This window comes from Ambystoma mexicanum, chromosome 12 (assembly GCF_040938575.1).
Source record: "Ambystoma mexicanum isolate Mex_15411 chromosome 12, UKY_AmexF1_1, whole genome shotgun sequence".
Taxonomy (NCBI): Eukaryota; Metazoa; Chordata; class Amphibia; order Caudata; family Ambystomatidae; genus Ambystoma; species Ambystoma mexicanum.
Genome location: NC_090936.1, coordinates 99,576,010 through 99,600,770, shown reverse-complemented (window position 1 = coordinate 99,600,770; position 24,761 = coordinate 99,576,010). Strand labels below are relative to the sequence as shown.

At 50.2% G+C, this 24,761-nt stretch overlaps 1 protein-coding gene across 2 annotated transcripts in view; it reads right to left on the bottom strand.

Annotated features, from left to right (window-relative positions):
* The window catches only part of STK38L (serine/threonine kinase 38 like), a 419,201-nt gene that overhangs the window by 64,220 nt on the left and 330,220 nt on the right, over nt 1-24,761 (bottom strand). For both annotated transcript variants that reach the window (XM_069628096.1, XM_069628095.1), the window contains exon 11: nt 18,957-19,080. In XM_069628096.1, the coding sequence (XP_069484197.1) occupies nt 18,957-19,080 (124 nt within the window). The remainder of the gene's footprint in view (nt 1-18,956; nt 19,081-24,761) is intronic.

Below are 24,761 nucleotides of genomic sequence, written 5' to 3'. Positions count from 1 at the left end.
TGAGAATTCTCCCTAACATTCAGTTACTTCAGTTTCCAGTGGTTGACTTGCTTTTCACTCCAGAAGCCTCACCTTGTATAGATTTCCAGCACACACTCCTCTGCAATCTCCCTCAGCATTTTACAGAAAGGGGCGTTTGGCTGTCCAATCAGGGAGCTGGTCCTAGTCAAGCATTCTGGCAGACAAAGGACGGGGGGTGGAAGACTCCTCCCTCAGATACTCTGGAGCCTAGGCGGGGATGCCCAAGGGTTCCTGCCAAAGGCAAAACACACACACAGACCTCTCCCTCCCAGAATGGTAGAAGGGCTAACAAAGGACAACCACGCTAGTAATGGCAAAAAAAGGAGGCACCAAGATGGTACTTGGGTGCCCCTATTGTTCACTATCGACGCTATGTACATAGCCGGCGGTATAAAAATGAGCCAATAGTTGGTAGAACACATTCACTGACACCAGCCATAACTATGAGATTGTCTATGTGACTAAAAATCACAGGAGTAGAGAAGGGAGATGGAACAAGTTACTTACCTGTAACTGTTGTTCTCCAGCATGGGTCCGGCATGGATTCACATGCTCATGAATATTCCCCGTCGTCAGGCTGGGAATCCTCGGTAAAGAAAAAAAATCAGTTTTGTTTCGGAACTTTCTACCAATAACCAATCACTGGTCTCTGGGTCATACTGCCCCAGCCAATGACTTCCCTCTACCTAAGCCCCTCCTCTGGCAGCCATGTTCAGATTTGGTAGCATGTAAAGTGGTAGTAGGACTAAGAAGAGCCGCAGAGGGGTTGGAAGGAGGGTTTGCATGTGAATTCATGCCAGACCCATGCTGGAGAACAACAGTTACAGGTAAGTAACTTGTTCCTTCTCCAGCATGGGGTCTGGCATGGATTCACATGCTCATGAATACAAGAATACATAGCAGTACACACAAGCACAACCACGGGAGGTGGCAAGGCTCAACATTAAGCATCTCTTACCTCCTCACCAGGCTCACCTTCAAGCGAACAGCTTGCGCAGCACTACCTGGCTGACTCTGGACTCCTCGAATCCCAGTCGACGCAGTAGAATTTCGTGAAGTTGTGAGCCGACCTCCACGTAGCAGCCCTGCAGATGTCCAGCAGGGGCACACCAGACAGGAACGCAGTAGTAGCAGCGATCGCTCTGTTCGAATGGGTTCTTGGACGGCCAGGCAACGGTCGGTTTGCCAACCGGTGTCAGTGCATGATGCAGCCGGAGAGCCACCTGGAAATTGAAGCCTTCGAGAGGGCCTTCCCTTGGCCAAAGTTCACCAACAGATGTGATGTCTTCCGAAAACTCTTCGTGCAGTCCACATAGAACTTCAGTGCTCTAGCCACGTCCAGCGAGTGTAAAGTCCTCTCAGCCAGCGACAAAGGCGACGGGAAGAAAACCAGTAACACTAAGTGCTTGTTGAGATGGAAGTCAGACGGCACCTTGGGCATGAAGGAGGGGTGCGTCCTCAGCACCACACTTGTCTCGTGGAATGTCAGATATGGAGGCTTCCAGGAGAGGGCCTGGATCTCTCCCACTCGTCGTGCGGAGGTGATGGCCGCAAGAAACATGGTCTTCCACGATAGGAACTTCAGCGGCGACGCATGCAAAGGCTCGAGTGGAGGGTCCATGAGCCTGGTCAACACCACATTGAGCTCCCACGCCGGGGCTGGAGCCTTCAGCGGCAGGAACGAGCGGAACAGTCCTTTCGTGAACTCCTTCACCAGACGGTGAGACCACAGCGACGACAACCCCAGAGTTCTGGTGTAGCGGGAGATAGTAGCCAGATGGATTTTGATGGAGGCATGAGCCAGCCCTGCCTTGGCCAGCGACAGCAAGTACGGCAGCACTTGAGGGGCCGTAATCCGTAGAGAGTTGATCTTCTGTGCACGGCACCTGACAGAGAACCTCTTCCATTTATGTCCATAGCACTTAAGAGTCAAGGACGCCCTGGCCTTTGCAAGTACCTCCTTGCAGTCCGCCAGGATATCGTAGCCTCCGAACTCTAGTGCTGCAGGAGCCATGCCTGTAGGTTCAGCAATCCTGGGTCATGATGTAGGATAGCGCCTCCTTCCCACGCGAGAAGATCCGCGTCCGTCGGCAGTTTGACTGGGAGGGGGGACTGCTGACATGTCTAGAAGGTCCAGGAACCATATCTGCCCCGGCCACGCTGGTGCGACGAGGATCATCCTGCACCGGGACCATCTGAGTTGACTGATGAGTAGCAGAAGCAATGCAACGGTGGGAACGCATAAAGGAACAGGCCGTCCCAGGAGAAGGGGAATGCATCGCCAATGCTCCCGGGCTGGGGAAACCTGCTGGTGAACCTCCGGCACTTGGTGTTAGTCACCGCCACAAACAGATCGATCTGGGGAGTGCCCCAACATCAGAATAGGAGAACCACTTGATCCTGCCGAAGCTCCCACTTGTGGCAAGAGAGCAGCTCCCTGCTGAGTGAGTCAGCGGCGGTGTTCTTTACTCCTGCAAGATGAAAGGGTACCAGGAACATCCCCTGGGCGACGGTCCAGTGCTACAGCTCCTGCGCTTCCTTGGATAGGGCTGGGGATCCAGTGCCCCCCTGCTTCCGGATGTAGAACATTGTGATGGTGTTGTCGGTGAAGACCCGTACCACTTTGCCCTTGAGGGACAGAAGCAAAGACCTGAGGGCCCAGAACACAGGCCGGGGCTCCAGGATGTTGATGTGCAGTGACCTCTCCTCCGGGAGCCAAAGGCCTTTTGCGTGGAGATCTCCGGTGTGCGCTCTCCATCCCTCCAGGGCAGCGTCTGTCTTCACCGTCTCCTGATGCGCTGGGGTCTGGAAGACCATGCCTGTCGCGAGAGGCGCGCGGGTGCCCCACCACTGGATCGCTTGACGGAAAGTCTCGTGGAGGGAGATCTCGTCTTCGAAGCTTCCCGCCACGTGCATCCAACGGGCGTCAAGGAACTCCTGCAGTGTCCGCATCCGCAACCGGCACAGACGCATGAGGTCGAGGCATGACGACATGCCGAGCAGGGACTTGATGGATCTCACCCTGGCCACTTCCATGGTCAACAGCCGTTGTACCTTGCCCAGGATGGCCTTCGTCCTCAGACGGTGAAGCCAACCGCGCCACTGTGTCGAGTCTGACTCCCAGGAACAGAGCGTCCTGCGATGGTACCAAGCAAGACTTTGCAAAGTTGATCAAGAACCCCAGTTCCGTGAGCAGGCGGACGGTCTTTGCTGTGTGGTCGACCGCGAGTTCTCTTCGTCCAGATAGGGGTATACGTGGATCCCCTGCAGGCGCAGCCGCGCCACCACTGGTGCCAGGCACTTGGTAAAGACCCTTGGTGCTGACTTCAATCTAAAGGGCAGTGCCTTGAACTGGTAGTGCTGCCCTTGGAACACAAATCGTAGAAACTTTCAATGTCCTTTGTGTATGGGGATGTGGAAGTAGGCATCCTCCAAGTCCAGCGACAACAGGAAGTCGCCTTCCTCCAGTTGTCCCAGCACGTGCTGAAGGGTGACCATCCGGAACTTCTGGAATTTGATGTATTTGTTGAGGCGGTGAAGGTCTAGGATTGGCCGCCAGCCGCCGTTCTTCTTTCGGACGAGAAAGTACCGCAAGTATACTCCGGAGCCTCTTTGGGACGAGTTCTATCGCACCCTTTCTCAGCATTGCTCGTACCTCCAGAAGCAGCTGTGGAATGTGGTTTTCTTTCCTGGTCAAAGGTGGGAAACGGGGGCACTTCCTTTGGAACTGCAGATTGTGCCCGTGGGCCACGGCATCCAGCACCCGAACGGTCAGTGGAGATGGACCACACGCCGACGAAGTTAGCCAGATGGCCTCCCACCGGGGTGCTCAGATGGGGGCCCGACATCACGGCAGTTTGTCCTGTTCGGCAAGGCCTTGCCACCCTGGGCTCCTTGGCAACAACGATGATATCCACCGGCCTTGCCGCAGCCTCTGTAGGCTTCTTGCGATGAGGAGCGGGCAGCCTGACGGTACAACGAGGAACTGCTGCTGAATCCTTTGGAGGCACCTTGAGATTTTCCTCCGGAGGTCCGAAAGGACGGCCTTCACTGATGGAGTGCCCAAGGCAAGGGCCGCCTCAGTGTCTGCCTTAATGGCATATAGTGACTCGTCCACTGCCTCGCCGAACAGGTTGTTTCCGTCGAAGGGCATGTCCAGTACCCTGGTCTGCACGTCCTGATGGAAGTCCGTGGCCCTGAGCCAACCGCGCCGGCGAAGGCAAACGCTGTTGCCCATCTAACGAAATCCAGTGTCAGCGATATCCGTGGCTACCGTGATCCAAAGCAAAAACAAAGAGGTGATGGCTGGAAGGTTTAGACTTAATCTTAACCACTGGCAATGCTCTGGGCAACCCTCCAGACCACCGTTCTTCGCCTGCCAAGCCATTACAGAAGGGAAAGACCATATGCAAATCAGGCTTGGCCCCACCCCAAAAGGGGCAGTCCAGCCCGAACTGCTAGGCCACATCCCTTCTGCACGAGACCACAAGCATCCCCAAACATGTTTCGCCCTTGTTGGGGCTCATCAGTGAGGAGTAGCCTGGGTCTCTAGGCCCAGCAGGCACGGGACCCACGTCTGGGCATACCCGTCCCACTCGGGGTGACATAGCAAAAACAAAGAGGTGATGGCTGGAAGGTTTAGACTTAATCTTAACCACTGGCAATGCTCTGGGCAACCCTCCAGACCACCGTTCTTCGCCTGCCAAGCCATTACAGAAGGGAAAGACCATATGCAAATCAGGCTTGGCCCCACCCCAAAAGGGGCAGTCCAGCCCGAACTGCTAGGCCACATCCCTTCTGCACGAGACCACAAGCATCCGAGGTGCAAAAGGGATGTGACCTAGCAGTTCGGGCTGGACTACCCCTTTGGGGGTGGGACCAAGCCTGATTTGCATATGGTCTTTCCCCTTTTGTAATGGCTTGGCAGGCGAAGAACGATGGTCTGGAGGGTTGCCCAGAGCAATGCCAGAGGTCAAGATTTATTCTAAACCTTCCAGCCATCAACTCTTTTGTTTTGCTATTGTCACCCCGAGTGGGAAGGGTATGCCCAGACGTGGGTCCCTTGCCTGCTGGGCCTAGAGACCCAAGCTACTCCTCACTGATGACGCCCAACAAGGCTGAAACATGTCTGGGGATGCTTGTGGTCTCGTGCAAAAGGGTTGTGACCTAGCAGTTCGGGCTGGACTACCCCTTTGGGGGTGGGACCAAGCCTGATTTGCATATGGTCTTTCCCCTTTTGTAATGGCTTGGCAGGCGAAGAACGATGGTCTGGAGGGTTGCCCAGAGCAATGCCAGAGGTCAAGATTTATTCTAAACCTTCCAGCCATCAACTCTTTTGTTTTGCTATTGTCACCCCGAGTGGGAAGGGTATGCCCAGACGTGGGTCCCTTGCCTGCTGGGCCTAGAGACCCAAGCTACTCCTCACTGATGACGCCCAACAAGGCTGAAACATGTCTGGGGATGCTTGTGGTCTCGTGCAAAAGGGATGTGACCTAGCAGTTCGGGCTGGACTACCCCTTTGGGGGTGGGACCAAGCCTGATTTGCATATGGTCTTTCCCCTTTTGTAATGGCTTGGCAGGCGAAGAACGATGGTCTGGAGGGTTGCCCAGAGCAATGCCAGAGGTCAAGATTTATTCTAAACCTTCCAGCCATCAACTCTTTTGTTTTGCTACCGTGATCCAAAGCCACCTCGCCCTCTTGCAGGATTTCAAGGGCTTCTGCCCTCTTGTCCCCATCATAGCGGGCCACGATCGCGAGGGCGTTGGCCGCCTTGATGGTCGTCGCTGCCGACGAGAGGACCCCGACGTCCCATGGCATCCAGCTTCTTCCCCTCGCCGTCCAGCAGGGAAGTGGAAGATGACGCCGTCACCCCATCTGCATTATTCTTGGCTGCCGCGGAGACCACTGGATCCGGGGTCGGTTGCGCCGTGAGGCACAAAGGAGCAGAGTCCGGGACCCGGTACTACTTCTCATACCGGTCTCTTTGCAGGGGCCGTGTACAGGTTCTTCAAAAGGGACAGTCCTTCATCCCACATGTCGTCCAGTAATGGGACTGAGAGGACAGTCTTCCTCTTGGCCTCCCGTCATTGGTAAAGGAACCCCCTCCTTTTTCATCTCCTCGGGGCATAGCTGGAAGAGCTCCGATGCTCTGGCGATCATGGCGTGAAAGGAGCCAATTTCGTCGGGAGGGGAAGCCCAGGGAGGGGGGTGACGGGAGATCAGTTCCGTCGTCGCCGCCGTCGTCCGGCCCCCGCCGTCTCATCCCGATGGTCCAGGCACCGCTGGATCGTCCACCGGAGGCAAGGGTAGCCTCATCCTCCTCTCGGTGCACAGGGTTTGCAGTGCCAGCAAAATCTCATCCTGCCTGTCCATCTGCGGTTGCATCGGATGCGACGGGATGGCCGGCAGCGGCGTGGTGTCCGTTTCCTCGTCGACCTGCTGTTCTTAGTCGGCTCCCTCGCTCTCTATGTCCGCCTCGTCAGGATCCTTCCTGCGGGCCCTCTCCTTGAACTTCTGGTCAAGGGTTGCTTTGACAACAGACAGCTCGTCTTCTGAAGAGGTAACTGAGTCTGTTCGGACTACCTCACCCCCCCCTTTCTCATCCTAGTTTCACTGGGTCCTTTTGATAGGCTGGAAAGACTATTCTCTGGGACGGCAGGGAAACTCTAGGCCTGGAAGTCTCCTCTACTGGGGTCGCCTCTGTAGGCTTCGCCAGGGCTGCCACGACTCCCTCAATCGAGGCCTTAGCCGGGTGAATCGGGGCCTTCATGACCTTGGGCGCGTCTGTGGCCTTCACCATGGGGGGGGGGAAGTCACCGCCTCACTACCGCTTGGCTTTCTCCATCAGGGCCTGCCGGGGCTTCTCCCGAAGCTTACCGGGTTGTCAAACTTCCTCTTCACTGAGCCGGAGCATTGGCTTGTGGCCGACGGTGTCTGACATCGCGCCCTGCCTGGCAGCCGAGGAGCCCGAACCAACGGCGCTCCCGGTGCCCGCGGACTCGCTGTGCTTTGCCTTTTGTTGGGCCCCCGTCGCCGGAGCACCCTCAAAGGTCTTAGAAGACTGCTCGGACTTCTTCTCACCTGCTGCTGGGCTCTTCGCCTCCAGCCAGTTAGCGAGTCGTGTACGACGGTCCTTCATGGTCCGGGAGGACATGTTCCTGCAGAATGCACAGTTCTCCTCCACGTGCACCTTGTCGGCGTGAAGGCAGTAGAGGCACCGGGAGTGCTCATCTTCCTTGAAGATGTTCTGTAGTCCACATCCTGGGCAGATCCTAAACAGCTTGGATACAACGGGCGTCGAGTCTCCCTTGTCCTGGGCCATGTCCACGCGGGGTAGGCCTCAAAAGGTCTTTCGGAATCCTCAAAGTACTTAACTTCGATGAAAATTCGCCCTTGAGGGGTGTAGAAATTTCCTAAATGGGTCCCCGTTGATCGGAAGATGAAACGGTGGAGCTTGAGGCTCGATTTGACCGAAAAATAAAGAGTAAACTCTTTGGAAAAATGCAACACGCAGTAAAAGCTCGAGAGCTAAGCACGAGGACTCCCATAACTTGAACGTGCGGTAACAATCTGAAGATGGCTGCCAGAGGAGGGGCTTAGGTAGAGGGCAGTCATTGGCTGGGGGCAGTATGGCCCAGAGACCAGTAATTGGTTATTGGTAGAAAGACAGTTCAAAAACTAAACTGATTTTTTCTTTACTGAGGATTCCCAGGCCTGACGACGGGGGAATATTCATGAGCATGTGAATCCATGCCAGACCCCATGCTGGAGAAACTAGGTATCCCTCTGGCACTCAACTGAAGGTGGTGCGTGCCAATCTGTCAGAGTATATAGTTTTGGGAGAGACACAAAGTATCTCTCTATCTTTAGTTGGTCCCACTAACCCAATGGAAGAAGTTGTCTGTTCTGGGGCTTCTTTAGTCAATTCAGAAAAGCAGTTTCAGCACAGCAGCAGGGCTTCACCGGGCACTTCAAGGGTCCAGGAGGATGCAGCAAGCTTCTCTTCACGATTCCTTTGTCGGATGTTTCCTCCAGTGGTCGACTGCCTTCAGTCCAAGAAACCTTGGGCGTCATTACGAGTCTACCGGTCCGGATTTAACGCTGCCGGTAAAACCGTACTGGCACCGTTTACCAGACTGGCTAATTCAGACCTGCAATCCCAGAAACACCATCACCTCAAAGCCACTTCCATGGTGACAAGGCACCCTGAAACCGCCTCGGCGGAAACAGCACCTTGATACACCGACGCACCACTAGTTACCGGCAATGCGTAACACTCTGAGAGGCAAATTGCAAACCCTTAACCATACCAAACCCTAATGTGTAGCCGGCACGACCCCACAGCCAGCCTGCAACCCCCCGCATCAGGGCCTCACCCTAGAACCTGACCCCAGGGCAGATACACACATTGTACCGGCTTGACCGTCCAACTATCGTGTCCATCCTCACCATGATCAAGGACATCAGCAGCTGCATCGGCATCTGGACTGCAACCCCCAATCCCCCATCTGAAGGTGGTTTTGGTACTGTATTTCCTTGGAACTGGAACATATCACACTGCCTTTGAGCTGCACAGGCTGTCACAACCCTGTCTCTCCGGAATACTAGACCAGGTACTGGATGCTCGGTTGCGCCATGTGTCAGAACACATCGCCCTCCCCCGTACCCCTGGTCAGGTCATTGCCACCAAGTTGGCCTTCCATGCCATTGCTAGCATTCAAAATTGCATCGGTGCATTAGACTGCACCCACATAGAGCCGACAGTGCCACATGCAATGGAGTTGGTGTACCGCAATAGGAAACAATACCACTCACTGAATGTCCAGATGGTATGTGACGCTGGACAAGTGATAACCCATTGCTGTGCAAGTTTTCTGGGGTCAACAGATGATTTGATGGTCCTGCGGAATTCAACATTGCCACGCTATATGGAACGCTATGCAGGACAAAGCACATGGCTTTTTGGTAAGTACAACTGCCAATGCATGACCCCTGTGCAAGGGGGGGGGTGGCATCAAATGCAATGTCCTGGGCATTTGGGATGGTACAGCTGGCAATGCATGACCCCTGGCCAATGGCATGGACAGTCACCACACCCCACACATCGTATTGCTATACATAACGAAATGCCACAGTGTGCACGTACCCACCCTGCCAACGGAGAAGCTCACCCTAGACATGTAGTTACAGCACAAGCAAGGCCGACATGAGAAAGAGAGTCCAACACCAGCCCAATGCTCCTACGCTCCCACATAGGACATGATGTGAGCCTACCCGGCATTGTGAACTGACCACAAATTCACAGTGACCATTGACTGACAGCACCATGTGTGGCCATCACTGCACAATGCCAAAGTCACCAACCACACATGAACCCATGGCCATCAACCTGTGCGCATCGAGCTGTAGCCCAATATCAATGCAACAATGTGACCACCAATGGCCCTGGAATGGTATTGTCCTACAAGTCAGATCACAAGATGCCCCATATGACCAATGCATGAACCAAACACGATTGTATTACATTTGATTCACAAATGGAAACCACTAACATGCACCCTTGCTTCAAATCCCATCTAGGTGATGCAGGATATGCACTCACACCATGGCTGATGACGCCCATTCGAAGGCCAAGGAACAGGCATGAGGAGGCCTACAACAGGGCACACATTCGCACACGTGGCATGATAGAGAGAACATTTGGATTACCCAAGGCCAGGTTCCGCTGCTTGAGCCGATCTGGTGGATCGTTACTGTACAGCCCAATAAAGACAGGTAAAATAGTGCTTGTATATGCCATGTTGCACAAAATGTGCATGCGCGGGAACGTTCCTCTGCCCCCCAGACACAGAGGATGATGGTGATGAAGAGGACGATGGGGATGGGTGCACTCCCTGGCAGGGGTGCTCAGATTGGACAATATGCACGGGCAGCACTCATTCACGGCAATATGTAATGTTGTACGACATTAAATGGAATGTATGCTCATTGAATCAAGGATGTCCACTCGTCATGTCTTTCAACAATGCTTTATTTTCAACAATACACCCACCCCCAAACAGACCCAAAGCAACTAACCCCATTACAGACCGCCACGTACCCACCCCCAACCAGGCCCAAAGCAACTAACCCCATTACAGACCTCCGCCACCTCCCCAACGTACCAACTCCCATACAGTCAACCCATCCTAAATGTGCAGACAACAGGGGTGGTGCTTGTGGTCGCAACTGGTGTAACAGCTGGCACATTGCCAAAATATGCCTGCTGCGCCACCAACATTGACTCGGCAATGGAGGACATTATGTTATTCCCCTCCCTCACATGCCGTGACAAGGTCACGTTTATAGTGGCAAATCAGCCTATTGCCCTCGACAGCTGTCGCAGAGGTGTCAGTACTCTCCCTCTGCAGCCTTGCCTCCTCACCTCCTCCTGCTGCTGCAGTCTTGCCTCTTCACACTTCTGCGTAGACTACGCCAATTGTTTTACAACCAACTGTGTGAGGCTGGCCGGGTGTTCCTCTATGCGCAGGAGGTGTGCGCTCACGCTCATTTCGGCCATCGAGTGTGTGGGCGAACGCATTGGGCTGTGCATTCCTGAGGGGCTGAACACCAGGTCAGATAGGGGACTGATGTCGGCCACGTCATCCTGCTTCTGTTGTGCATCGTCCGATAGTACCACCGGTGCACTGTTGCCGCTTGATTCCTCCTCCCTGGCAACAGGACGGGTACTGCTTCCTGTGGCCATCATGGTAGCAGGTGTTAGTACTGTGGAAACAAGCAGCACTGGGGTCTCTGTTGGGAAGGTTGGTCATTGGTGGATGCGTTGGGCCAGTCCTGCCCTGGCTGGGTGGGGGGGGGGGGGCGGGCATTCACACTCATGGGTTTCATCGCTGTTTACTTACCAGCATCGGCAGTTGGGCTGACTCTAGCCTCTCCAGTGTCTACGCCTGGTATGCCTTTGAGGTGCAGGACACTGCTACACCTCTCCTCCCATGACTGTAGCCTCAGTGGAGATTCAGGCCCTCCACCTGTGCCAGTGCTGTGCTGCAATCAGGTTGCGCACTCGCAGCTGTCGATCATCCCACCTTTCTTGGCAATCTTTGACCGTGTGGGTGGTCACCCCGACAGCGGTGCACTTCCGTGCTGCTTCCGCCCAGACCTCCTTACGCCGCTTCTGGGTGCTGCGCCTCTGGTCCGCGCTGAAGAGCACGGGGCATGTTGCACAATGTGATCAATGAGCACCGTGAGCTCTGGCTAGCTGAAGCGTGGCTTCTGCTGTCTGGTGGCCGGGATGCGAGAGGGCATCGTAGTGGTGGACTTTGGCTGGTCCGAGAGGTGATGTGTCCTGTGGTCTCAGGGGATGGCAGTGGATTGTGGTTTAAATAATGGCCGCCGCTCTCCTTCCGGTTTTCGCAATCACTGTTTCCGGGTTCCGGTATTACCGTTTCCGTGGCCGCGGAGGCAGATACGGATATACCACTGCTGTGGTTCATGGTACATGCATGTCCGTGGGTGTTTCCGTGCCAGCGGAGTCACCGTTTCCGCAATGGTCTGCTGCGCGCTACCGACAACCTGAAATCGCACCTTATTTTCACATGCTTGCGGACGCGTTAACAGTGTCACCACCGTCACGGAAAAAAACGTTTTTCGGACCGGTGGACTCGTAATGAGGCTCCTTGTCTTTTATGCAGGTTTCTACCATTCATGCAGAGGCTGGCTGTCACTCACACAGCAGGGTGACTGTCCTGCAAGGACAGCCAGACAATCAGCACTGGGTGCATTCAGGTTACCAAGGAGACTAAGGACAGAGTTTTGAGCACCTCCCTCGCTTCCTGCCCTGCCAGACACACTGGAGCCAGAGGCGAATTTCAGCACTGAAGCCTGCCAAATGCAAAACGAACAAAAGGGTTAAACCTGGTTTCGTGCGCAGAGTAAAACCCAAGAAAGATCTCACAAGCAAGAAATGGCGAAAAAAGAAGACCAAGGACATTTTGACAAAATGGGCACTCATGAGTGCTATGCTGCAGCTAAGGATTCAGTCTGCGGTAAAAATGCACATTGGTAGGAAAAGTAAACCACTGCCACCAGCCATTAAAAGTTGTGAGGGTAACCTAAAAAAAGAATGTTGCATGAGTAAGTAATAAAAGGGGCAACTAAGTAACCTCCCCAGTACTTCCACATAAGATGGGGTGTACTGACCTACATAGAAATAACCAGTAAGTAAAGTCAATTTTACTTTATTACTCTTGGTAACAGTAGTTCACTCAAGAGAAGGTGTTTAAAACTTAAGAGGAATCCAAAGGACTTCTCTGCGACACTGCACTGAAGGTGCTGTGTGTCACCATATAAATGTAGATGCCTATGGAGTTTGTCAGACTCAAAAAACAAAGAAAAAAAGAGAGTCCAAATCAGATCAAAAACACATGAGTGAGAAAAAGGTCTCACTCACTCAATGATAACAATTTTAAGTCCTAAAGTCCAGCAAAAGAGCCGGGGATCTCCAAGGTTGGGGGGAATTGGCACAGAAATGAGAATTCTCCCTAACACCGACTACCTCCAAAGCACTGCCGTAGGAGCCTTCCAGACTTCCTCCCTCTTGTCCCTACGACTGAGGCTCAGGAACCAGGGTCCGCACTACTGTAGCAAGACGGAATCCAGCTGGACCACTAGTCTTCTAACCAGAGGTACTGTTTAGGCTTGGGGTGCTTACCTTACCGCCTTTAGCCACGCTTTTCTCACTTGGGATTGCAGTGGCTTACCTTTTCCAGTTGAATTCAACTCCGCTCTCACAGGCTTCACACCTTGTGACCCTAAAAGCGATTTTTCTGAACTCTCGAACTTTGTGCAAGACTTTTATCCAAGAAGTGCATCAGATCCATAGACTGTCCATTGATACAGTTTGTCCCACAATGGTGGTAGCTTGTTGTATACTGGTACTACTGGGAAAGGCTTCTCTAGACTTCCTTGGAGGATTCAGTTGTGCTCACAGTTGCGGAGACTTTTTTCTAACCTTTTTACTTCCCCAACACTTTTCTTTCTGCAACTCAGAGTCTACAAAAGTATATTGGTGTGATATATAAATGCAAATATTATCCTTGTGATTGAAGTCACCTCAGGGTGTAGGAGTAGTGTATGAAGCATATCCAAAGATTATCCACTAGCTCGATTTGACTCTGGAAAGTAATTTTAAAGTACATTTGAATTTTTACAACAAATAGCTTTTTTAAAAGAATGCTCATTTAAAACGGACGTTAATTAACTATTTATAACAGAAACATTGAGTGTAAGTGTTACTTGGTTACTTGTATTTACAAATTTCAATTGAACAGCTCTCATTTACACCTCTTGAGATAGGCCTAGCTGCTCAGTCACACTACCAACATGTGTAGTACAGACCGATACAAAAAGGTGGGTTACCTAATACCAAGCAGATAAGTGTTGTGTAGTCTCACACAGTGCGACTACACCAATTCTTACCTTACAAAGAACAGAATAAGTACCTAGACTCGAGACAGTACCTTTTCAATGAATACGTTGGTGCAGCAGGTTGGTCCCCAAGGTGGGAAGACAGTAGTCCCCGGTTCGGATTTCTTGGCCTGGGTCGCTGAAATAGGAACATTTTAGGGAACAGATGGATGCACCTGAGCAGTGGGACGCCAAGCAGTGAATTGTAGCGGCACTGGTGCGTTGGAGCCCTTCACAGGCTTCGGTTCAGCGACAGTTGACGTCCGGTAGACTTTATTTTGCTTCTCAGTTCACGACTCCGCTGAGGGGACGTCTAGGAGTGTCAATTTGTCACTGCAGTTCCAGAAGGATACCCACATGCTTCCAGCCGAGACAACGGTTCACAAAACGTTTCATCGCAAAATGACACAGGTCTCAAGGTATTGGGAGTTTGCAGTCTGAAGGTTGTAGCTTTTCGTGGGATGGCGCAAAATGCAGGTGATCTTGAGAATGGTTAGACCCACCAGTCAAGAGGAGTAAGTCATCTTCAAGAGATCTTCCCTGTTGATCGAAAGTCTGGGTCTGATCTTCAGCGGTCAGTCAACAGCTCTGGTGGTCGCTTTGGAAGTTGCTGTGACATCCTTCTACAAATTCCTCTAGGGATCTTCAGTCCAGTGGTCCAGTCAGGCACACTGCAGGACAAAGACCAAGGGTAATTTCGGTTACCACCACCACTTCCTGTACTTTCAGGCACTCAGACAGCCTTGGTGGGCTTTCCAAGGGAAGCCAACCAAAGACAAAAGACCCATCAAAACCTCACCCACCCAGGCAGGTAGAAGAAGGCTCAAGTAAGAACAAGTCATCATGAATAGGGCTTTAAAAAGTACATGCACCATTTTAGGTAAATGATATGATATGGCATTTGGTGACCCTTAATGCAGCTGCAAAGCCAGTCTGCGGTAGAAGTCCATAACATGTTGTGCATAAAGGTACATTGCAACCAGCCTATTAGAAGAACTTCTAACAGTAACTAAAAGTTGGTGGAAAGGCAGAAAAAGAAGACAATGTTTTCCCCTGAGCCCTCCACATAAGGTGGAGTGTGCTGATCTAACATAATAAACTACAGGAGGGACAAAATGGGGTTCCCCTGCCCTGGTAACAATAGTTAATCCAGGTAAAATAAAAAGGGAAGCTCAAGGAGTTCCCAGCAACACTGCACAGAAAGTTCTGTCTACTGCAATAATACATTGTAGATGCCAGAAAACATGGAGGAAAGTGTAAGGCAAGATTGTATGTAGTAACCCTGTGGGAGACTACACCAGCCTTGTTCTCTTGGCAATAGGTAACCCAACCTTTGGTATGGGCCTGTACTACACAAGTTGGTAGAGTGACTGAGCAGCCAGGCTTATCTCAAGAGGGGTCAATGGGAGATGTAGGGTTGGAAAAGTGTCAGTGACAGGTATTCAAATCAAACTTCTACTCAAGGTTTCTTGATAAAATAATGATTTATTAATTTTAACAGTCAGTTTAAAAATAACACTTCTTTAGAAGGTAGCAATATGCAACAATTAAATAGACTTCAAAAATACACTCTCTCAGTTTCAGTAAATAAGTAGATACCCTTTTGGGGTGGCACACAGACACTTCCTATACCCTAAGGTGACTTCAATTGTTAGGACACTCTGGACATTAATATATCACTTGCACATTTACGGCAATACTGAGGTTTGTGGAAAAACAAAATGGTTAGGGAAGGAACCAAAAGGTTAACAAGTTTCTCAAACAGGTAAGCACTTTTCAATCCCCCAATGCAATATGGTTAACCTTTTCCCAGCTATACAAGTAAAGTATGTATGGCTGTTTTGGAGGGACTGATCAACACAAAGTCAGTGTAAGAAGAGTCTTCAGGGAGCCAGGACAGCCAATGTCAATTGAGCAAAGTCTAGGGGAGCTGAGGTACTTCTTGAAGATTAGCACAAATGTCCTGCACAATGTTAAAGAGTTTTGCTGTAAAAATAAAATCACTGTTGGGCCACAAGCTGGGAGGCTTGTGAAGGGCAAAGATGCAAGCAACTCTGCAAAAGGTAGCAAATGAAAGTCTCCAGTGAGATCAAGCAAGCTACACACAAGAGGCAAGTACCCCATGTTACACAGTACCTTGAGTCTGAAGAAAAGGCTACAGCTGGCTTCTGTTCCTGTTGTAGTTCCTGCAGATCCTGTTGTTCCTGGGCCTCAGTCGTGGTGACAAGAGGGAGGGTGTCTGGGGACTCCTGCACTACGGTGTGAAGGTTGTGGGCAGCAAGGGGCATACTTCAGATCAGCAGCACTTCACGGTTTCAGCTACTCGCAAATAGCACCACTGCAGTTCTTGGACACCTTGTGGACTTTCCTTGCTTCTGGACTCCAGCACTCTGTTGAGGTGGCTCAGGCTTGGTTAGTCCCACTTCGAGGGAGTTTGGTGGATCTTCCTGGAGCTTAAGTCCAGCTTAAAAGCAGTGCACTCGATTCTGGTGTCCCTTTTCCCCTGGTGCTCGGTTCCTGCCACAGCAAAGTAGTACAGTCAGCAGAGAGAGGGGTTCCAGTTGAGTACATCTTGGGGCTGATTGGTCCCTCCAGCCCAAGGGGAGAAGTCGTCCTTTCCGGGCTTCTCTAGTCTATTAGAAATTCTGAGCTTCAGCAATGGCTATTCCTCAAAGGACAGCCACCACTCAAGAGTTTGAAGGGTGCTGATTGGCTTGGTTCCTGTATAAAAGCCATGGATCCTGAGGCTGAAGATAAACTGGCACCTGGAACAGAAGAATCGACGAGGAAGAAGAGAAGATGTCCGCAGCCACTTCCAGATGACCAGAGAAGCCCTCTTAGTAACCGCTACTGTCCAGCCCCTTCTTCCAAGCACCAGGCGAACTCTAAAGAGGATGGCTCTCCCCTTTAGATTGGTGGGACCAATCAGTCTTGAGACAACCAGCATTTGGAGCCATCCCACAATGAGCTGCGACCTTCCTTCCACCAGTATACTGGGACCTGCAACCATCATGTAGTGCCTTGTTTTCTAAAGATCGAATCCTCACTAAACTTTGGTGATTACACGCATTGAAGTCCCCTCACCAGACTGCTGTCATGATGCCTAACCCCGGGGAACCAGACCAGGTCCAGCAGCCCCGGGAGCAGGCATCACGTTAGGGGCCATCTGGACACAGACCTGGCGCCATAGGTGCCAGGCTCATAACTTACCTGGACTTACCTGATGCAGACCATGCTGCAAGGGATCCAAGCCCTCAAGAGGCCTAGAAGGGACTACTTTACCTAGGGACTCTTTTGCCACTCAGGTGTGGCGGTGGAGGAATACTTACCTGGAACTACTTTAGAGGCTATTTAAACCACGCCCGAAGAGCAGCACACGCTTCGCGTTATTCTGCATCCAGCAGCGTAACGCTCACCGTGCCTGCAGCAGCATCCAGACTTCAGCCACGCCCGCCTCGAACCCGGAGCACCTAGAAACAAGGGAAAGAAGGAGAAAGGTTAGAACCAGAACATTTACCAGCTTCTTACCTGATTCCAGAGCCATCACATCGTCGAACCAAAGGAAAGACTTTATTTTAAACACGTCGCATCGCCAGCAGCAGCGCTGCGCTGCACTCCCGTTCCTCGCAGCATCTTCACGTTTCACCGCAGCCTCCTGCATGTTCCCGCCGCATTCCGGCACCTAGGGGGAGATAAAGACAATAAGGTGAGCCAAGGGAACATATAGTGGAATACTGGTTACCACCCTAAGACCTACCTGATTTACCACCGGGGGAACCATTCCTCTAATCGGGTTCGGCGCAGCTCCCACTGCACCATCGCCGTACCCGGCCCCTAAGGGGAAACAAAAGCACAACAGGGTGAATCAAAAGGACAATCAAGGGGAGCCACCTCCTGCCATAGATTTACCTAATTTTACCGCCGGAGGTATAACTCCTCGACTCTGGTTTTCACACAGCACCTGAATAAAGGAGAAGACCACAGATTACAGGATTGGATAGGAGTGATGGTCAGGCATTTGAACTCTTACGAACTGCATACTTATGGCGTCTTGCCGGGAGAGTCAAAACAGCCCTGGAACTCACCAATTCCTTCGACCAGTGGGGCAACTGGTCCATCACACGCCCCTGCGCTCGAAGCAGGATGGAGAACTCACCCTTTCAAACCATAAGAAGAGTACTCCTACCGGCCAGACAAACCACACATCTCGGCCCTACGCATTACGCTGGAGGAGGACGCAGCAGCCCAGATCAGACCGGCGCCTCTGTGGGAGTCAGGTGAGCGTAACAACTGCTCGATTGATAAAGTGAGGTGAAACGACCGGGCGATAACCGTTTTACATCTGGTATCCTGAAAAGGATGCCAAAACCACAGACGCGAGAAGATACAAAAAATCCCTTGCTGTTTCTAGTCTCTTCCCTGGACTGCTGCTGCGAGACCCACCTCAGAGTCCCTTCTTTCGTCTGCGTGACCAAGAATCCATTGACCAGGTCTGCTTCTTCGTAGAGGCATTGTGCTGCAGCTTCCTCACTCCTAAGGTACTGTGACACTCTTTGTAGAACTCACCTACAGCGGAATTGCTGCTCCTGCATTGCTGGAATGCCGATTCATGCGTTTGGGAGTTTTCCCATACACGTTTGTCCAGGCCTAACACCTACAGGGAGAATTCTCTGAAGTTACTAACCCCTTTTTACCAACCAAAAAGTTACTCCAAACTAACTCTGGGACACTCATAACTAGTTAGGGGTGGACTTCTAAAGTGATAGACCTCTGGAATTATTAGCAAGTATTTACTTTACTTGTGTTTGTTTCATTTATCTTACTTGAAACAGTTGATTACTTTTACTTACATTTTAATTGCATACTGCCATTCTAAAAAGTATTACAAAGTGGTTTACTTGCTGTGAATAATGCATTGGTTTTCCTAAAGTTGTTATTGATGTGTTATAGTACTTGCCCTTTAACTTTACCTCACTGTATATATAACACAAACCATTATTTTTTATATAACGTTTAATGTGTGTATGCTCAAGTTCCTTGTACCACCCTACAACCCTGGTCTCCCTCCTAAGATAAGCCTGTCTCCTCAGCTATTCCCACCAACATACTTGTGTGGTTCAGGCCTATACTAAAGATTGGAGCCCTGTGTCCCCACGTGTGAGTCTTCTCTAGTCCTACTTAAGGCAGACTTTTGGAAAAACCCCTTACAATCATGCTAATTTGCTAACCTCCTGTAGTACTCATGAAAAATTGTGGAGGGCGTGAGGAAGTTTTGCACATTAAAGCTTGGGTACTGTTAATCAGAAATTCCATGTTAAGAAGTGGCAGAGAAGCAATGAAAATACAAGAGCTCGCAAATTACCTTCTACAAGTGAAAACCTGAGCACAAACTTAACATCTCAAATCTATTACAAAGAAAACACATTTGCCCTTTACAGGATAACAGGGCTTCAAGAACTACAGTGCAAACCTGAGAATTAGGTCCTTCGCCTTCTCAGAGATAGGCACTTCTGGAGGGAACACAAGAGTTTCTTTCCAGTTCATGACTTTCCTATATGTTTCTTGTGGCGTTTCAGAACAGAACGGTGGATATCCTATAGAAACCAACATATCCAAGTGCGTTAATGTAAGACAAGATCAATAGGGCACCAAATGCAAAACATAACTACAGCATTTTAGTTCTGGAAAAGAAACAGTTGTTGGATCAGAACTTAAAAAGGTAAAACAGCATTTTTAAAATTATTTTTTTTAATTGTTTTTGATGCATACGCACCTTTACAAATTGTTACAAAATCAAATAAAACCAACAAAAAGATTAACATAATATCCATTTTAAAACACAACACTTCTATTCACATATAAAAAGCGAAAAACAACGTTTTCTAAATAATCTAAACAACCTTTTCTACTTCACTGAGCTATGAACAAGTGATGACTAACACACTGTCAATCACCATTGAAGCAAATTAGATAAACACCATTTCATTCGAGGGATTATGGAGCTCTGCACTGTAGTTGTACTGTATGGCTTGTTTATTTGGAAGCCAACAGAATGAAGTTAGAAGTACATTCAAATACACAGTGTTTAGCTGAAAGTTTAAGTTATTTGATTGCATTCCTGTTTCTTCACAATAGGTTTCCACCAGAGATTTGATAACTATTGAGCTGTCAGTGGGCAACATTCTAAAACACTCTTTTTAAATGATGGCTTTTATAGAATTCATGGCAGCAAGTGCCAGAGGGGAGGAGTATGTAAGGAGGCTTAAATATATATGAGAGAGAAGCCAGACGACGAAAGAAGTGTGTGTGTATATGTGAAGATGTGTGCGTGCGCGCGTGTGTGTGCGTGTGTGTGTGTGTGTGTGTGCACGCGCGTGTGTGCGTACTGGGTTTGGTATGTGCGTGCATGTATCACCCACTAGCTAGCTGTTCATCAACATACATAAATAAAATGTCGTTCGACTCACAGTGCCTGAACAAAACCAGTCCTGAATGACCAGCTGGCTGTCCGGGAAGGACAGCCACCCTGCTGTGTGATTGACAGCCTAGGCAGTGAATGAATGGGAAACTTGCTTAAAAGGTGAGTGTTTTGGGACTAGAGCCAGAGTCGAGCACTGGAAGAAACATCCCAAGAAGAAATTGTGAAGCGAAGCCCGCTGCAACTTCCTGGACCTCGATTTGCCTGGTTAAACCCTGCTGCTGTACAGACCTTTTTCGCATCGACAGAGAAGCTCCGGATGGGACGACTTCGCCCCTTTGGTTAGTGGGACCAACTAACCCCGACACAAACTCCACTTTGGGGACAGGGGTCGAGTGTCCATCACCGAGTGAAATGTCTGCCATGGAACAAATCCAATCAAAAGCTCCAGGAGCCTCCTAAGGACACTCCAGAAGCAGGAAATCCTGATCCACAGTCCCCTCAGCAGTGCCCAGGATGGAGGGAGCAAGGAAAGTCCAAACGAAGATATTTGTTCTGCATCAGTGCTGTTTGCAAGGCGCAGAAACCGCGAAGAGCCGCTGAACCGAATAAAACCTGTAGCTGCCAAAGCTTTTCCCTAGTACTGCCGCAGGTGCCCTCCAGATGTCCGCCCTCTTGTCCCCACAACAGAGGCTCAGGAACCAGGGCCTGCTTGGCTGTAGCAAGACGGCAACTGGACCACTTTCTTCAAACCAGAAGTACTTTTTGGGCTTAGAGTACTTACCTTCTTGCCTTAAATCAATCTTTCTCATTTGAGAATTGCACTTGCTTAACTTTGAGTTCTTGAGGTCCTCTCAAATGGCTGGTGGCAGTGGTTTAGTTTAGTTTTTCCTACCATTGTGCTTTTCTACCACAGGCTGAACCCTCCGCTGCAGTACAGCACCCATGGGTGACCATTTTGTCAAAATGCCCCCCCCCCCACATCCCCAACCCAGTCTTTTTTTGCCACTTTCTGTTTGTGAGCTCTTTCTTGGCTTTGTTAGGCAGAGTTTGCATGCAGTACCCTCTGGGACCACTACACACGACTACGACTACAGGTGCAAGCCAAGCCAACCTTTGGGATAAGTCTGTACCACACAGTTTTTGGTAGCGAGCTGAGCAGCCAGGCTTATCTCAAGAGGGAATGTGAGCTGTAATGGTGTTACACAGAGGTCTATAATTCAAGTATTCAGATAGACGCTTATAATCAAGGCTTCTTGGTTAAAAACTACTTAAATAATTACACAGTCAGTTATAAAACATTTGCTAAAAAGGAGACAACCAATACCACACAGAAATATACTACAGTACTTCACTCTATCAGGTTCTGAGACATTTAAACTACTTTGAAGGAGGACCAAAATGGCATTGAGAGCATTTGAAGTAGGTTCAAAAAGGCATAAGTTAATTAAACAAATATTACAGTTACTTAAAAACAGTGCAAATAGTTTGAGTTCACCAGAGGAGTTAGTTCAATGCAATAGGTAGGCCAAAGTCAATGGACTAGAGTCTTGTATGGGTAAAAACTGTTCTGGTAGTCTTTGCCACGGTTCTTAGAAGTAGTTCATAGAAGAAAGGTTCATATGTTTGGACACAAGCTGACTAGGCCTGCAAGTTGCCAAAGTTTCACACTTTCGCAGTGAGAAGTAAGTCCTCTCAGTCGGGTATTCACAGTACCTTATGTTGAAGAAAATGATGCAGCAGAAGACTTCTGTTCCTGGCAGTTCCTGCAGATCTCGCTGTTCCTGAGCCTCAGTCGTGGGGACAAGAGGTAGGACGTTGGGGGGACTCTTGCACTGCACGCGTACTAGTCACAAAGCGGACAAACTGGCAAATCTTTGATTCCTGTATCTGACTTCAAGCACACAAACTGGTGTCCTTCTCCCTGGTTATTCGGTTTCCTACAGCACTCTGAGGAAAATGCAACCAGATCCGAGAATGGTGTCCCGGTGGCTTATGAGTTGATTGGTCCCACCAACTCAAAGGAAGAAGTCTTCCTTGAAGGGTTTCTCTGTCGAGATGAACTTGGCGATTCGGACCTGCAGCAGGGATTCACCGGGCAAACTAATGGTCCAGGAGTTGCAGCAGCTGTACTCTTCCAGCTCGTCTTCAGGTCTTTCGTTCCAGTGGTCGACTCTGCCTTCCAAGCCAAGTCGCCTTTTAAACAGTTTTCTCCCATTCATTCCAGCCTAGCTGCCACTCGCCCATCAGGGTGGCTGTCCTTGCCTGACAGTCAGCCAGCCAATCACGCCAGAGTGAATTTGGGTCTCCTAGGAGACTAAGCACAGGGAGTTTCGGGCACCTCCCTCACTTTCTGCCCACCCCAGACTCTCAGGCGCCAGAGGCGGTCTTTAGTTCTCAAGCCTGCCTAAGGCGTAGGAACAAAGGGACCAAACCTGGTTTGGCGCGCAGAGACAAAGTCCAGAAAGACCTTTCTAAAAAGAAACAGCGGAAAAAGAAGACTGAGACCTGTTTAAACAAAGGGCGCTCAGACGCCATCTTGAAAAACATGGCTCCCGCGAAATTTAGCTACCGGTGTTCGCGGTCGGGAAAAATCATGGTAGTTCGTTGTAAAACCACTGCCACCAGCTATTTCGATAGGAAAGGGTAGCATTTGACTTCTACATGAGTTTCTAGACACAGGGGATACTAGGTAACCCCTCCAGCACTCTATAGTAAGATAGTGTGTGCTGGGTCTAGGAATTTAAAAAGACTAGTAAAGTCAATTTAACTTTACTTTCTCTGGGAAACAGTAGTTTATCCCAGAGAAGGTATTTAAACCTTGGGATAGCCTGTAAGGCTTCCCTGTGTCACTGCACTGAGGGTACTGTGTCACACACATGAAAGGATGATGCATATGGAGTTATCTAAAACCCCATAATCAAAAAACACAAGAGTAAAACACACATCAAAATACATGAGAGTGGGGGAAAAAAGGTCACACTCACCAGGTAAAAAAAAATCAAGTCCTCAAAATGCAGCAAAGTCGCTGGGGGTCTCGAAGGTGAAGGGAATTAGCACATTTATGAGAATTCTCCCTAACAGGGTTTTACTCTGTTTTGTGTTTTGAGCCCTTTGTTTGTCTTGCCTTTGGCAGGCTTCAGCCCTGAAGCCCACCCCTGGCTCCAGTGTGTCTGGAAGGACAGGATTTGAGGGAGGGTCCCAAAACGCCTGTCCTTTGTCTCTAGGAATGCCTGAATGCAACTAGTCCTTTCAGAACAGCCACCCTGCTGTGCAATTGACAGGAATGGCAGAAACCTGCTTAAAAGGCGAAGGTTTTGGGACTACAGGCAGAGTTGACCACTGGGAGAAACACCCGACGAAGAAACTGTGACCGAAGCTTGCTGCAACCTCCTGGACCTTTGACTTGCCCGGTGAAGCCCTGCTGCTGTGCTGAACTCATTTTCACCTCGACAGAATCCTCAGATGGAACGACTTCTCCTCCTGGGTTAGTGGGACCAACTAACCCTGAGACAAACTCCATTGGACCACTATCCCTGACTCTCTGTTCTCCGTTGTTTCGGAAGCCCACTGCCAGTGGTAGAGTGTCTGTAGTCGAGTGAAACGTCTGCAGAGTTAACACATCCGGCTAGAAGCTCTAGAGCCTCCTAAGGACCCTCCGGATCCAGAGTCCCCTCACCAGAGTGCAAGGCCAAGGGAATGAAGGAAGTCCAACTGGTATCCGTGATCCACATCGGTGTGGTTTGCTAAGTGCTGAAACCACAAAGCGCCGCTGAACTGAAAAGAACCATAGCTGCCGACGACCTTCCAAGTACCGCCGCAGGAGCCCTCCAGACGTCCTCCCTCTTGTTCCCACGACTGAGGCTCAGGAACCAGGGTCTGCACCGCTGTAGCAAAGCAGAATCCTGCTGGACCACTCTTCTTCTAACCAGAGGTACTGTTTAGGCTTGGGCTATTTACCTCACTGCCTGTAGCCGTGTTTTTCTCACTTGGGAATTGCACTGGCTTACCTTCTTTGATTTTTGTGAAACTAACTGTGCAATACTTTGATCTAAGAAGTGCATCAAATCTTCATGCTGTGTCCCAAATGACTTTGGCTGTCCTGGCTCCCAGAAGGCTCTTCTAGTGCATTGACTTTGCTACTCTTTGTCCCGCATAGGTGGTAACTGGTACTGCTGGGGAAAGGCTTAGAAGAGTGTTCGGTGAATCAAGGAGACGGGAGCTACGCATATCCTAAAACAGTCTGTCCACTATTTCCTGCATCTGGAGGGGGGACTAATTGCTACATACACTCCGGCAACTAGCGGAGCAGAGTTTAGCAGAGTGTTCGATGTTCCGTGGCTCCGGGCGGAGCAGGAATTCACCAGCGGCTGTGGAACACAGTTTACATCGGCACTCTACGGTGTTCTTGAGACGGTGCGAAAGAGCCTTCTAGTGGGCAGTACCATAGGGTGACCATTACTGCTACATGCTTATCGCTGCATGGGATAGCCACCAATGGTAATTTTCTGCTTTTGAATTGGAGTTAATTTATTTATTGACAGTGCCTAAACCTGTAAGTTTCACAGCGCTTGAGTTTCTCTACCAAATACGGCTGTAATTGGTTAGCTGACTTTCTCGACCATTGTCTGACTGGCTCTCTTTGGAGGACCTTTCCTTTGTACCGCCATTGCACTTTGAAATCAGCTGGACTACAGTGCATCTGCAGTGATAATTATTCTCCGAGCATCTACTGTCTATCGTTTTGAAATCTGTGAGCACTGTGCTGTGGTGACTGTGGGGCTGAGACCCTTTGAGCCACAGCAGTGCTCATTCTTCCACAAAATGTCTGTTGTGTGTTGTGGTGACTGTGGGGCC